Raw genomic sequence first — 16069 nt, 5'->3', positions numbered from 1 at the left:
TTTTTTCCATCAACAGTAAATTGACAAAAATAAAATGTGTATGGATTTTCTTGTAGCTCTGTTCTACAAACGGGGGGTGTTTAACATGTCCTGCCATGATATTATAAAACTGTGCCCTGTCGTATACTTTGTTGGTTGCCGTATTCAAGATAAACTGAAAGTGCCGCAAATTGTAAGATATTTAGGTATGTTGATGACTTTCTAGTAGTTTCCTAGGATGTTGCAGACCCTGACATAGTCATTTATAACGTACTGCATGTCTTTCAAAGTGATTTGATTGATTGATATGTGGGGTTTCACGTCTCAAAACCACCATATTATTATGAGGGACGCCGTAGTGGAGAGCTTCGGAAATTTCGACCACCTGGGGTTCATTAACGTGCCCCCAAACCTGAGCAGAGCTTACAGCATTTTCGCCTCAATCGAAAATGCGGCCGCCACCGCCAGGATTCGATACTGCGACCTGCGAGTGCGTCTTTCAGAGTGAAAATGCAGGCCTGAAAATTACGCATGGAATGCCTGAAAAGTAAACATTGCCATGTTTTGACATTGGCTTGTGTTTTGAGGATTGCCATATCTGTTGGAGGTACAGTCCTAGATCAAAGAAACTTTTCTCACCTCATGAGAACGCGCATTATAATATTGTTAGGTAAAGCATCTCAATGAACTGTCTGCACTTAGCCCTAAATAAGCTATGTGTACATGCTATTTCATCTAGCTTCAATGCACAGGTTACCAGACTGACGCAGCTAGGATATCTACCTGCGTTAATTCCTGTAGCTTGTGAGACCCTATTAAGGAACATAAAACGCGATCAAACAAGGAAAAAAACTTTGCAGAAAAAAAGATTAGGCGTGTGCCCGTTCTCCCACACGTTCACAAAATTTTGTGCACCTTGAAGATAATTGCATCAAAGCATGGCGTTCAAGTTGTACTGTCCACGCCTTGCAAACTCTCAAAGTTATGTGGCATGACCAACAGAGGGAAACGCCCCGGCTGCACAACGAAACACGGGAACGGGTTTACGGAGTGCATTTTCAATGTAGTTTATAAGATTTATTTAGGTTGCAGGCTCGAGTAAATTGGGCAAACTGGCAGGTGTTTTAATGAAAGGGCGAAAGAACATGACTAGAATGTACGCAATACGACTAGTGGTTTTCTGGTGCACTATTGCAGGCGTTGCGGATTCTCTCCTGACTTTCGCAGTATACAGTGTTTAAAGATAGAGAGGGACAAGCAAGAGCGTGAGATTGTCGAGGCTTTTATCATTCTTCAAGCAGGTGACAAATGCGTTAGTAGGCCTTCCATACCTTTGTCTGGCGCTAATCTTAGAGGTTTTCCTTGATTGTCCTTGTTTTTATGTTCTTGTTTCGTCATAACCTGTTTCTCACTCATCACGCAGACATTAGTTCCTTAAAAAGTTTTTTGTTTTATATTTCTTATTTCCTTTAAATGCTTAAAACCAGCTTTTTTACTTTGCCTTTAACCATTTAACAATTGTATTTTTATATTTTAGCACATATGCATGTCCAGATGATAACAAGAAAAGATCAGTTGTTAGTTCAGCGCTCCTAGTCTCTACTGTCGTTATTTTCCCCGTGCCTATGCGCTGCGCTTTCAAAATGAGTACTATAAACCAGCTAGCTCAAACCATAGAACTGAGTTTTTAGGCACATACAGTTTTTTAGATACATTATGTGCCGTAACAGTGGCTGTTCTGACTTTTGCTACGCTTCACCACATACCATTTATACATTGGGACAGCACTGACATGTTTTAGGAGTAAATATAGCGAAAAATAAATAGGTAGTGGCTGCACACACCCTAACGTTTTCACAAGTTGTTCAGATTAAGTTCATCAGAACTTCTTTTCTGATGAGTTGGTTTAATATACAGCCAGGGAGCAGCAGCGTGAGTGCACACAGGCACACAAGACACACAACACGGAGAGAGTTTGCGTTGCACTTCAGCTTGAACGTTCTTTGCAGGGACAAATAAATGGTCTACTATTTCAGGCTGCGCGCCATGTTAATTCACCACCATCCCCCCCCCCCCCTCCTTTTTTTTCTCACCACGAAGAATTCTTATCACTTTCGCGGGTCCACAAGGACTCGTTGGAACAACTATGGTTGAGAACCGCAGTTGTAGGTACTGGAAAGGGTGAATCAACTTAGTACAGCTCTTACCACTCGGGCACGGTGCACATCGAAAGCCTCCCGGGTAGTTTATGCAGGCTACGGGTGGGTTTCTCGAGCAGAAATGGTGACCCGTACTGCACTCATCTACATCCACGGAGCAGGACGGCTGGCCAAAGCCCTTGGTCCAACCTTGTTCGCACAGGCACATGTACGGTGGCTGCGTGCAAACAAAGCGCCGCGCTAATCGTTTACTCGCCTTCCATTTTGTTCTATGCATGAGGCGGCGAAAAAATAAGCAACTTTTGAGCAAAAGTTACAACTGATCAGTATTTCAGTGCTGCAACTACTACTACTTTGTGCGAGCTGCACAGTACAAACCGTTACACTCACTAGTGACAGCAGCGCTTCCGGTCTGCGGGGGCATCCTCAAAGTCCGTCGGCAACGGTAATGTTGCTTTAGGTTACTGGCGAATAAATAAAAGAATACGGGAGGATTTGAAGTCGTAATGATTTTATTATGTTAACATATTATAACTAACATTATTAATTTATTATTATTATTATTATTATTATATGCCAAGCACTTTTTCGAGCGCTTTTGACGTCTATCTATCTGTTTTTGGCAACAAAAGCATGCACGTTCTACAAATAATTCGTTGTTCGAGCGTTTACATAGAAAAATTTCAAGGTATACTTGCTACTTTTGTTTGGTCATCAACTTATGAACCCATGAGGCGAGATAATGTTTTTAGGCCCGTCTGCGCAGGCAAGCTTGCGTTGGTACACCTTTTTATGAGATAATTGGTATGACGTTTTTCCTATTTTCGTGACGGTTCTCATCCACTGCTTCAAATATTCATGCAAGTGAATTTTGCAGATGTTTCGCCAAATTTATGGGTATCTACTAATGTTGCATTGCCTCCCTATCTGCAATAGTTTATACATGAAGTATACGAATCATTGCGCTTCCTGACCGCCAGATTCTCCCGTGAGTATACTTATTCTCTAGCTCAAGAAAATACCTATATTATGCTGTGTTAGATGTTCTCTTTCCCGCATCACTTTACCGCTCACAATAGATTGAATTTTTTGGTCATGACGTGCCATTGCGTGTAACAAAAATGCCTATTTCACCAATAACCAAGACAATTTTTTACAAAGTGCATACAGAAACAATACTTGTAAAACATAGATAAACACGAAAGGCATACTTGTATTCTTAATTAACTGCTGCCTCTGTGGAGTTCCAGAAACAATTGAACATTGCTTTTTCAGTTGCAAATACGCCATACTTTTCTGGAACGTTCTGCAGAGGGCTTTCAAAAAACTCTGGATTTAAATTCTCATAGCATCCGTTATCTTGTATCACCCGAATGCAACGACACGCCAGTTGGCATGCTGTTGTTAATTGGCAAGCATAGCTTTTTTTGGAACACTCGCATGTTGGACAGGCTGTGGAACCAATGGTGTCTTCTCGAAGCCACTTTGCGCGAATGACTGTGCAGCTAAGGGACTTAAATGACCAACTGCTATTTCAGCCCCGGACTGGTTAAGCTGAGCTCTAGAAGTGTGCTACTCAAATACCCCTTTAGACATTGTGTTGTATGAAATTTAATTTGTAACGTCTATTGTATATGTATATATATATATATATATATATATATATATATATATATATATATATATATATATATATATATATATATATATATATATATATATATATATATATATATATGTTGTTAGCCATGTGTATACGTAAGCCGCATTTGCAATAAATACCATGTAAGAAAAAAAATCACAGCATATCGATGGAGTGAGTGATAATGAGTGGGGCGAAGCGTCCATCAGCCCGTCTGTGCTTCCATCCATCCGTTCGTTCTTGCTTCCGTACGTCTGCACGACCATCCGTGCGTCCATCCATGGGTCCGTCCGTCTATCCATGTGTCCATCCGTCCGTAAGTCCACGCGTCCATACACCGGTTCATCCGTCTTCTAATCCATCTGTCCGTCCGTCCATGCGTGCATCTATTGAACACTCCATACCACCATCCCGCATTCCCTGTGGCACATTCCCGCTCCGCGCGTCCATTCATCCTTCCGTCCGTCCGCTAGTCTGTCTGTCTATTTGTCCATGCGTCCATCCGTGCATACACCTAGTGAACACTCTAAGTACCGCCATCTGCCATCACGCCTCCCCGTGGCTACGTACGACAAAGACGGAGGATGAACAGACCCACGCCCTAAAGAGCTTCGCCCCTAAAAAATACCCAGCGTAGCTCAATGGTAGAATACCGGGCTGGCACCCAGTGTACCCGGATTCAAGCCCCACTGTTTCATTGGTGCTAGGTTCGCCAACAAGTCACAGGCACCGGAGTAGTTCAGTGGTTGAATACTAGACTGGCACCCAGCAGACCTGGCTTTGAAGCCCCACTGTGTCTTTGGTGCTAGGTTTTTTTTTTCTAATTTCGCGCGATGTGGTTACGGACACCGGTGGTGGTGGCAGCGGCGGACAACTGCGCGTGATCCGAGTTGTGATCTCATAACAGCTTTCACTGTAAAAACCGTGGTACATATCTGGGGGGGGGGGGGGTATGTGCCACAAGTGATAAACATTTGAAATCTGCCCAGGAACGGCAAGAACACAGAAAAGTAACTTTAACGCTTGAGCGTTGACCGGATGAATGGAAATAATAAATGTCAAGGTCCTACCAAAAATCGAGCCTTATAAAGTTCTGCGTGCCAAAGAAGTATTCTACCACAGGGCCATGCCAGACCTCGAACATACTTTGAGAATACCCTACTGTTAATGTAACGTCAATTATGATTTCAGTGCTGTATATATCCTTTCTTATAAGCGTTACATATGTAATCCTTTGACGCAGCCGTCATGCTGGGTTGTTAACGTAAGTTGTAGACAGTCGCCACACGCTTAAGTTAGTTTGTGTAGCAGTTTTGAGGGCTACAATCCTTGCGCGCACCAGTGCAGACACCTGCGCTTCATATCAGCTTACCACTTGTTTCTGTCGATATTGTTACACAACTGTGAACAACTGCTAACATAAAACATACAAGGCTCTTTAACATTTGTGTGTGCGTGGATTTGTACATAAAACTAGCGCCACTTCATAAGTCTCACACAATAAAAAAATAAAACACATTCACCTTCCATACGTATGCTTCGCATAATAACAATTTCCAAGGTCCGTGGGATCTGCTGAATTGGATATCATGATAATTATTCTGAATTTGTTGCTCATTATTACTGATGTATTGCATTTGTTCGAATTCAAACTCGTCATACTTTCGCCTTTATGAAACCTTTGTTTTATCTCACACCTTTATAAGTTTCTATGATGTACCTAAAGCTGCGCTTGAGCAAGTTTCATCTTATCTGATCCCCTGCTTGTTTTGATCCTTCTTATTGTTGTTTTGTTCGTATGCACAACTTTTTCGGTCACACTTTTTATTGCTCGCTGCATATATACGTTGTACCAATGTGGCAGTTCCGAGGTTCGTTAGTGATTTTAATACACCTCTAACAATTTATTGACTCGGTCATTTAAAAGCAGGTCACATAGTCTAGTCCACCAGCCTGTTGATTTTAATGAGGGCTTATTCCCATCTATTGAATTGTGACACTTTACCTATCTCTGACTTTTCCTGTCTTCAGTAAAGCCGCACAGTTGCTCACGTCAGGTATAACTGCTACTATATTAACCTCATCAGCAATTACACTAAGAACCCGTAATCTGTAGTGCATATTAGCAAGGTACCACAGCAAGGTTGACGGCACCGACAGTAAACTGTAATATATAAGAACAATGCAAATGTCTGCCCGCTTTGGATGCAATGATAAGCATAGCGGCTGTAGAACGTCCAAAAAAGTTGCGTTGTTTTACCATTCGTCGTTCATTAGAAGATTATTATGTTGTTACGGGAAGGAGACTGACTCAGAGGAGTAGTCACCGATGTATTTACAGCCGGTTAGGCGTGCAGCGCCAGCCACACAGATTAGCTCGCGCCAGTCTATCTGCTTTGTCGTCTTCAGCTCTATGCACTGGCACGTAGCATGACCCCCGGCGGCGGAGGCACCGTCCCGGTGCTTTAAAGGTCGTTACGTGCCATGCTACGTGCCAGTGCATGGAGCTGAAGACGACAAAGCAGATAGACTGGCGCGAGCTAATCTGTGAGGCTGGCGCTGCACGCCTAACCGGCTGTAAATACATCGGTGACTACCCCTCTGAGTCAGTCTCCTTCCCGTAACATATTTGGTGGAGTTGTGCGATTCCCGTCCTCGCCACGGAACTCCGAAGCAGACGCTCCCTCGCGGCTTACAACATGACCACTCAAGACTCGGCTACATCCTCTCCGGTCGCTCCCCCTTCTGCCCGACCTGTCAACCCAGCGCCCGCAACAACTTTCGTCATGCTTCCCGCGCTCAAAGACCCCGGCGTGTTCTCGGGCAGCGAGGGTTCCGACGTCGACCAGTGGCTACGCCTCTACGAACGCGTCAGCGCAGCTTACAGGTGGGATCCCACTCTTATGCTCGCAAACGTCATCTTTTATCTCGACGGAACCCCTCCTGTTTGGTTTGATAACCACGAGCATGACATAACAAGCTGGGACAGCTTCAAGGCAAAGATCCGTGAGTTTTTTGGCAACATCTCTGGTCGTCGTGAAGCTGTGAAAAAGGAGTTGTCGACTCGCGCACAATCTTCCACGGAGCCCTACATCGGTTATATTCAGGCTGTCCTGTCACTATGCCGCCAAGCTGACGAAAATATGTCTGAAACTGAAAAAGTTGCGCATATCCTAAAGGGTATCGCCGACGATGCGTTCAACTTGTTGGTATTCAACAATGTATCATCTGTTGATGCGATCATTCAATAATGCCGCCGGTTCCAACAAGCTAATAGCAGACGCATTTCCCGTCAATTCCAGTGCCAGCCACACTGATTAGCTTGCGCCAGTCTATCTGCTTTGTCGTCTTCAGCTCCATGCACTGGCACGTAGCAATATGATCGTCATCGTCGTCCTCCTCCTCAACAGGTTTTCTATCTATCTATCTATCTATCTATCTATCTATCTATCTATCTATCTATCTATCTATCTATCTATCTATCTATCTATCTATCTATCTATCTATCTATCTATCTATCTATCTATCTATCTATCTATCTATCTATCTATCTATCTATCTATCTATCTATCTATCTATCTATCTATCTATCTATCTATCTATCTATCTATCTATCTATCTATCTATCTATCTATCTATCTATCTATCTATCTATCTATCTATCTATCTATCTATCTATCTATCTATCTATCTATCTATCTATCTATCTATCTATCTATCTATCTATCTATCTATCTATCTATCTATCTATCTATCTATCTATCTATCTATCTATCTATCTATCTATCTATCTATCTATCTATCTATCTATCTATCTATCTATCTATCTATCTATCTATCTATTAGAAGTTCCCGCGACATACAGATAAATCAGGAATGCTTGTTCGAGAGTAGTAGCTCACATTATTGGTTCGAGGCAGGCTGACGCAGGTACCATGGTCACACAGTGAGTGTGAGCTCGTTGTCGTGCAGGCGTCTTGACTCTCGGTGCAACGAGCTCCATAAAACCCTTGGGCACACTCGCAGCTGTGATAGTAGAGAAAAAAAAACATAACTGGTTAGTCTGTCCCAGGAATCAGTATAACAAGAAAGAGAAACGTGTCTTAAATGTGGGAATTGAGCGTTTATTGCGTATTCTTTTGCCTTGAGGTCGAAGGAGTGAACGCTATAGCAACAAGTTGTAAAGTCACGCAAAGAGCTCCAAGCCACTAAAAATTGGCAGCACAAAGAAAGGACGCACGGAAAGAACACGCACAGGACCAGTGCTTACTAAACACTGTAACAGCTGGACACCTAAAGCATTCTGCTCCAATGCAGAGAAGGATGCGTAGTGCTATCACTGAAGTATACGCAGGACATGCGCGAATTAACAACTGTTAATTGCTTCTGTGAGAGCATGCAGAGCGTTGTTTTCTCGCAAGGACGGCCGCCGCAGCGAGGGAAGTGACCTTCGTGCACCGTGGAGCTTCAGCGCGCTCCTTCGGTGAAAGCTAAACATGTACAAACACCGCCGGCCTCCAGATAAGCGCGGGTGCACAAGCGACTGCACTCTGTTGAGGCGCGCGGGCATCGCAACACAAGGGGCGATGACCTTCAAAGTACGCCCTCCGAACCATTCGCGCTATCTCGCCAGTAAAAACATGAACACACTAAAGTTACAAATCTTTGAGTACAGCCAGCGGTAAATGGTGTATAGTATAAATTGCTCTCTGTTAGAAAGCTGAACAAACTATGCTTCGTGGCTCAGTTGGTTCGCGCTGCGCGCAGCGAAGTAAGAGGTCGCTGGTACGACTACCAACGGGGGAGATTTTTCTTCTAGTTTCTGCTTTGCCGTTTCTTAGTATGTATATTTTATAATGTCATATTTGTAACGAAAAGACGTTAGTGGAACTGGGGTGGACCCTGGCCTAAAATGCTTTCGTGTCACAGTTTCAACGCAAGTTTGTATCAAGGTTGAATGCGATAGCAACAAACTGTAACGAAGGAAGAGTGGCAGCTGACTCCTTCAGATCCTATCTTACGCAACTCTATGAGACGCTGATCAGAGAATAGAGACTCTCCAAAACCACTCTACACGCAATCTCCTCACGTTGAGATAACAGCATATAGAACGGCCATACGCTGACGGCTGCCGAATGAGCGAGATAATGAGAGCGCCAGGTACAACCACGCTCGTAAAATCGAAGGTCACAGTTTCTGCTTGAGGGACACCCTTCTCCCCTCGCATCTTTCGTGTTCATTAAAGATGGGCGTGGTATTTTTCATTTGCTCTTAAATTTGAGGGCTGGTCTAACAGGCAGGAGGACCTTGTCGTATGCCGACCGCACGCGATGGAGATGGGCCGTCTCGTTTGATCTCCGCTTCAGCGACTTTTGTCGCGCTGGCTCGCACGCTATTATTCCGGCTAGAACGCACAATGTGCTGGAGGATCTTATCAATTAGGTCTTTACACATGACGTGACGGCAGCGGCAATGGCGACGGCGACTGCAAAAACCCGTTGACCCTGGCCATGTAATTGTTCACGCAATAAAATCACAAAATAAAGGTGTGTGGAAGACCGCTTGAATTGCTGTGCCTGACGTTCAACCAATTAGAATTTGGTGGCGTGGACGAGATGAATACGTTTAGTTAATACCTTTGGAAACTGCAAATGTAGCATGCACACTGATGACCATAGTCTATGAAAAAACTCTGTACGCCTCATATCGTGTATTTGTACACAGTGCTTATGATTATTTTGACACCATGCTTTTTTTCACGGTGTGTTTGCTAGTGAATATTTCTTATATTTTTCTCAGCTTTTATGTCTGTGTGCGTTAACTTATGCCTATTGTGGATCAGATAAAGTTGTTTTGCTCACTCACTCACTCACTAATTCACTCACTCACTCATTGTCTTACTCATTCACTCTGCGTGTCTTGAGTATCACTACCTCAAGGATGGAATAGGTGGTTCTAGCTTAGCCTCTCTTCCCATAATTTTCTATGTAAAAAGAAAGCCGTTTAAGTGATTTCCGCTGTACGTGCAATACCCAAAATTACCACCAATGCTTCCGCTGTAGTTACTAATTCGGCTACATTCAATGAGAGAGAGAAAGAAAAAGGCAAAGAAAAGGCGGGAAGGTTAACCAGGTCACACAAGATCTGCTACCGGACACTTGTGAAAGAGGAAGAGGAAAAATTGATAGAGACAGCGACAGGGAGAGCAAACAACTGATACGCGCTAGCACATAGTAGAGTTCACTGGGAATCCACGAATCATCTTCACACTCAAGTTGTGACAGTTAACGCATTCAGTTGTCAGTGCAAGTGACTAAAGTACGAATTGATAAGGTCTGGCAATGAAATGAACTGCGAAACTGCTGGAGTAGATTAGCACAATGAAATGCACAAGTAGAACTGTAGTGGCACTTGCTATTTGAACATTTTACGGTATTCACAGTGCCTATAAAACATTTATTCACAATTGTCGTACGTGTAAGTTTTATATGGATAGTCAGTGCATCATAGGCTGTATTTCCTCAACGCAATAAAACCCTGTATATGCATAAAAAGAGCTTACATATAGGCTGTCACTGAGTACTATGTTTTGAAGATTTGTTAAAACCACTGGTAATTGTGAGATGTTGCATCACATTTGGAGAAAAGATCCGCTGTTACAGAGATGATAAAACAGCTTTGCGTTTGAAGACTTCATTCATGTGGAACCTACATACAACAGACGAGCAACGCTTTTCCCTGTTTGACGTGTGCAGCATCTCAATCTTTGAACAGGGGCTTGCAAGTCATGAAAAACATAATTGCGTGGTATGGAGGAGAATTGGGTCTTTATGAATTGCACGAAAGGGAGAACTGGCTTTTACAAAGTGGTGGCTCGTGAACGACGAGATATCTGAGCAAGTGGTTTGAGTGCCTACAAAAAAAAAACCGCTCTGCAAATAGACTTTCACTGCAATAGCCACTTGAAATAACTTTTTATTAGCGGCATGTGAAAGGAAGTACAATGCTTACCGGTAGCTTCCTGGCGTGTTTATGCAACGGGCGTTGTTTTGACAGCCCAGATCACTTCCAGCCCAGTGGGAGCACTCGTCCACATCCACTTCACAACGAAGTCCCTATAGAAGAGTCGATCTTAAGATTATACTCCGCTCCTATATTATACGTCTGTAAGTGCCTTTGACAAGTGAAAAACGGCGTGGTAGTGATTGCTCCAATATACCTCTATGGCAAACTCGATACACTGATAGTCGGTCATGCAAGAAACGTTTACTGAAAAAATAGTTCTAAACCAGGAAAAGCATCATGACAATAGGCGGGTAATGGTGAAAGATACAAGGGATTAAGCAATCATAGAATCACCGCACTCTCGAACATCTGGCAAATGCATGAAAGCCTTAGAAACCAACAAAGTAGAAATTCATTATGAAGAGATATCGGCGGAACACAGGGCCTAAACTTCAAAGACAAACCTATAGAACAATAAATAACTAATAAGAGCTACACATTCCCGCTACATAAGAATTTTGGGTGTGCGAATGTGTTTTCTAACTTCGAAGCAAATTATAGCAATTAAAACCGGGTGCAATTCGAATCGAAATCTTTTCAAGTGCATTTACAATGACACAAGTGCTTACTTTGGCGAAAAAAAAGTTTTTACCAACCATACATGAGAAAGTAGGTTTGTTACATAGCAAACAATATAATAAAATATTTTTGCATTGTAGAACACTAATAGTTGAAGTACCACTATAAAGTTCTCTAATGTTGCAAAAAAAAAAAAAAGAATGGATAGAAGCTTGGTATGCCACGGAAACTTCGAAACCACTGTGCACGTCCTTCTTACTACAGACAAGCAGCACCACTACGCAATGTATAGACGAGGGCTAATGTCCTAATACTGCCATTATCGCCTTTAGCATTGTAGAGTCGCTTACATTTGGGACAGCTCACTCACTGCTGTCCCGCAGTTGAGTATCAAGTACTCAAAATCGTTAAACACTTGTTTCAAACACGTAACGTAATACAGTGCTTACTACTATAAATTCTTAACAACTTTTTCTAAACACATTTCGTAATCCTCTAACATGCTCTACAATTTGGAAACATGAATGACAATTGATCTGCAGATGTTCTTTGCAGGAAATTCATCTTAGGATGACCCATAAAAGTGATGTTTCCTTAACCTTTTTCCTAAATTTGACAGTGGCACTGCACATGCCTCCTTCGTTTTGTTCAGGATAATTTGACCAATCTATTGTAACAATGCTGCTGACCTCATACTAGATTCGATGCTCCAACTACTACACTCTAACATCACCACGAAAATTGAAAAATCGCTTTGAGAGGAGTCGTGCCGATAAGGGTGCGAGAAAGCTGAAATATATTTTCCTACTTTCGCAACAAGTGTAGTGCAACCTAGCACAGGTAAGCAATTCTACACGCAAATAAATACTTGTTAGAAAGCTTTCGGGTGCTATTATATTTTGAATAGTAAAACTGGCTTGCGAATTCAGTAAAATGCCAAAGTATTTCGAGCCCCGCCGCAGTGGTCTAGCGGCTATAAGATACACGGCTGCTGACCCGCGGGTTTCGGGATCGAATCCCGGCTGCGGCAGCTGCATTTTCAATGGAGGCGAAAATTCTGTAGGCCCGGGCGTGTGCTCAGATTTGGGTGCACGTTAAAGAACCCCAGGTGGTCGAAATTTCTGAAGTCCTCCACTACGGCGTCTTTCATAATAATATGGTGGTTTCGAATGTTAAACCCCACATATCAATCAATCAAACTATTGCGGTCTTACGTGCAAAGTTTTGAATATTCGCACACCAATATGCCACTAGGTTAGGTATAAGCGCTGACGTTTTTACGCCTTCAGTGCCATTGTAAAAATCTGTAAACTATTAGGCAATAAACCTTCCCTTGAAATATTTGAACATTTTTCAAACATTTGTGAATACCCATTAACATCCCAAGTACAGTGACAGCTGTCGTTCCAATTATGCAGCATACCTCATAGCAATGTCATACACAAACAAAAGACAGAAAAAAAGCATTAACATACCTCCCATGACGGTGGACAGATGCAGGTGAACGCGTTGAAACGACCGATGCATGTGCCACCGTGGCTGCATGGATTTGAGGCACAAGAATTTTGGTTCAGTCCCTGAAAATAAAGTAGAATTTATCTAAACAACTATCTAAAAATTAACTACCAAATTTCTGCCTTTCAATGCCTCATCCTTAAGACACTCTGTTTGCAGTACAAGTGTAAAGAGGTTTATTGGGTGAACCAAACGGGCAGGGGGAAGATTCGAGATAGCGACAGGACGAGGAAGATGGAGGAGCTCGAGCGCCGATCTCGTGGTGCCTTACTTTGCGATGATGCTTGTTGTTCCTTTTTGTTGTCATCATTCCTTCATTATAATTGCCCCCGTCGAGAAACATGAAGCCATCCTGGCGATATAACAGGTGGGAACGAGCGGGTCGAAGTACGGCTTCAATCGGTCCACATGAACAATATCGTGTCCACGCCGACGATGGTCACCGAGTGGCATAAGCGGTTTAATGGCGTAAATTGACGGGAGATGTGCGCTCTACCACGCGGTATGGACCATGGTAATTTGAAAGTAGCTTGGTAGACAAACCAGGTGCACAGGTGGTACATACAGCCATACAAGGGTTCCAGGGGAGAACTCTGCGGCAGGAGGGTGGTCGTCATCGCGGGCCTTTTTCTGGCGTTGCTGGTCAGCCGTAGTAAACTGCTTCGTTAGTTGGCGGCATTCTTCGGTGTGACGGGCGGCTTCAGACACGGTCGTGCACTCAGATACATCTGATGCGTATGGCAGCAAAGTGTCAATTGTGTGCGATGGTTGACGTCCGTATAGAAGGTAGAATGGGGAAAAGCCGGTGGTGACTTGGGTAGTGGTGTTGTACGCGTAGGTCGCAAACAGAAGAACCAGGTCCCAGTTCGTTTGGTCAGATGCCACATGCGTCGCGAGCATGTCACCCAGGGTCCGATTAAACCGCTCAGTCAGGCCATTTGTCTGAGGGTGGTAAGCAGTACTCATCCGGTGTACAATATGGCACTGACGGAGAAGTGCTTGGATTACGTCGGATAGAAATACACGGCCCCGGTCACTGAGGAGCTCGCGAGGAGGGCCGTGACGCAACACAAACCGATGGAGGATGAAAGATGCGATGTCCTGAGCGGTCACCGTAGGAAGAGCAGCGGTTTCGGCGTACCGTGTCAGGTGATCTACAGCAAAGATAGCCTACCGGTTACCTGCTGTGGTCAATGGCAGTGGTGCATAAAGGTCGATCCCGACGCGATCGAATAGGTGGTCAGGGCACGCAAGCGGCTGTAGTGGAGCTGCTCCTGCATTCGGTGGCTGTTTTCGTCGCTGACACTCGTGGCAGCCGCGAACAAACTGTCGAACAAAAGTAAACATCCCACGCCAGTAGTACCGCTTTCTTAGACGTTCGTAGGTCTTGAAGACACCAGCGTGAGCGCATTGCAGGTCGGAGTGAAATGATGCACAGATTGTAGAGCGCAGCTTTCGGGGAATAACGAGCAGCCACTTCCTGCCGTCTGGTGAGTAATTGCGCCGGTACGAGGCCACTCGAATGGTGAAGTGCGAAGCCTGGCGTCACATTGCTCGAGTGGTGGAAAGTGTCGGTACCCCAGATAAGACGTCCAGAAGCGAAGTTATGGATCGTCGCGCTGTGCAGAGGTCATTGTGCCGATGTCAAGAGCGGACAGCGCGTGTTCTATAGAAGATATAGAGGCAACCTCAGCGGACAGTGGTGATCGTGAGAGCGCATCAGCATCGGCATGTTGGCGGCCGGAACGGTACACGACGCGGATGTCATACTCTTGAAGTCGCAGAGCCCAACGAGCAAGACGACTTGATGGATCCTTCAGCGACGCATAAGGCATGATGGTCTGTAACTTCAGCAAAGATGCGGCCATATAAGTATGGGCGAAATTTCACAATCGCCCAAAGTATGGCTAAGCACTCTTTTTCGGTAACACTGCAGTTTACCTCAGCCTTGTTGAGCGTTCTGCTGGCGTAGGCGACGACATACTCAGGGGATCCAGGCTTGCGTTGAGCGAGAACTGCACCGAGACCGACACCGCTGGCGTCTGTATGGATTTCAGTTGCAGCCGTGGGATCATAGTGGCGCAATATAGGCGGTGATGTTAGGAGACGGCGAAGAGTGGTAAATGCGTGATCACATTCGGAAGACCATGATGAGATGTCGTTGGCACTGCTTAAAAGTTTAGTCAAAGGGGCAATTATGGAGGCAAAGTTGCGCACAAACCGACGAAAGTAGGAGCACAATCCTGCGAAGCTGCATAACTGTTTTACAGTCGTCGGTTTGGGGAATTCAGCGACAGCGCGTAGTTTAGCCGGGTCGGAAAGAACGTCATCCTTTGATACGACGTGACCGAGAATGGTGAGCGTCCGAGCAGCGAAGTGGCATTTCTTGAGATTCAGTTGGAGCTGCGCCTTCTTCAGACACGTGAGGACATGTTTCAGGCGTACAAGGTGTGTTGCAAAATCGGGTGCAAAGACGACGACATCGTCGAGGTAGCAGAGGCATATGTTCCATTTCAAGCCCCGCAGAACCGAGTCCATCATGTGCTCGAATGTGGCCGGCGCATTGCAGAGGCCGAAGGGCATGACATTGAACTCATATAGCCCTTCCAGTGTCACGAAGGCTGTTTTTGGACGATCACCATCTGCTAAGGGCACCTGCCAATACCCAGAACGCAAATCTAACGACGAAAAAAACTCGGCACCTTGTAAGCAATCAAGGGCGTCATCAATCCTGGGCAAAGGGTACACGTCTTTGCGAGTGATCTTATTTAAGCGCCTGTAATCAACGCAGAAGCGAATTGTACCATCCTTCTTCTTAACGAGAACGACAGACGATGCCCATGGACTTTGGGAAGGTCGGATAACGTCGCGCTTGAGCATATTGTCAACCTGTTCAGTGATAACCTCACGTTCCGTGATGGAAACACGGTATGGTCGCTGTCGTACTGACGCGTTGGAACCTGTGTCGATGCAGTGAAAAAAACTGGGAGTTCGGCCAAGGATAGGTTGAGCAACGTCAAAGGATTCACGAAACTGGTAGAGCAGCTGAAGGAGCTCAGGGCGTTCCGATGACAATAGTCCGTCGGCAATCGATGAATCGAAAAGCTCACAAGGTGGTATATTGGAAGGGTTGAGGGCACTGATGGAGTCGTAGTCACCGGAACAATCTGGCGGGATGGTAAAAACTTGT

At 44.6% G+C, this 16069-nt stretch overlaps 1 protein-coding gene across 2 annotated transcripts in view; it reads right to left on the bottom strand.

Moving 5' to 3' along the window:
- LOC119172937 (cubilin) overlaps positions 1-16069 on the bottom strand; it is a 284534-nt gene that overhangs the window by 211508 nt on the left and 56957 nt on the right. For both annotated transcript variants that reach the window (XM_075893824.1, XM_075893825.1), the window contains exons 7-10: positions 12840-12941; positions 10792-10895; positions 7683-7806; positions 2187-2355 (exon numbers count right to left, since the gene is read on the bottom strand). In XM_075893824.1, coding sequence (XP_075749939.1) covers positions 2187-2355; positions 7683-7806; positions 10792-10895; positions 12840-12941 — 499 coding nt within the window. The remainder of the gene's footprint in view (positions 1-2186; positions 2356-7682; positions 7807-10791; positions 10896-12839; positions 12942-16069) is intronic.

Source organism: Rhipicephalus microplus, chromosome 4, assembly GCF_043290135.1.
Source record: "Rhipicephalus microplus isolate Deutch F79 chromosome 4, USDA_Rmic, whole genome shotgun sequence".
NCBI lineage: Eukaryota > Metazoa > Arthropoda > Arachnida > Ixodida > Ixodidae > Rhipicephalus > Rhipicephalus microplus.
Note: the sequence above shows the minus strand (reverse complement) of the source record. Positions and strands in the feature narration are given on the sequence as shown.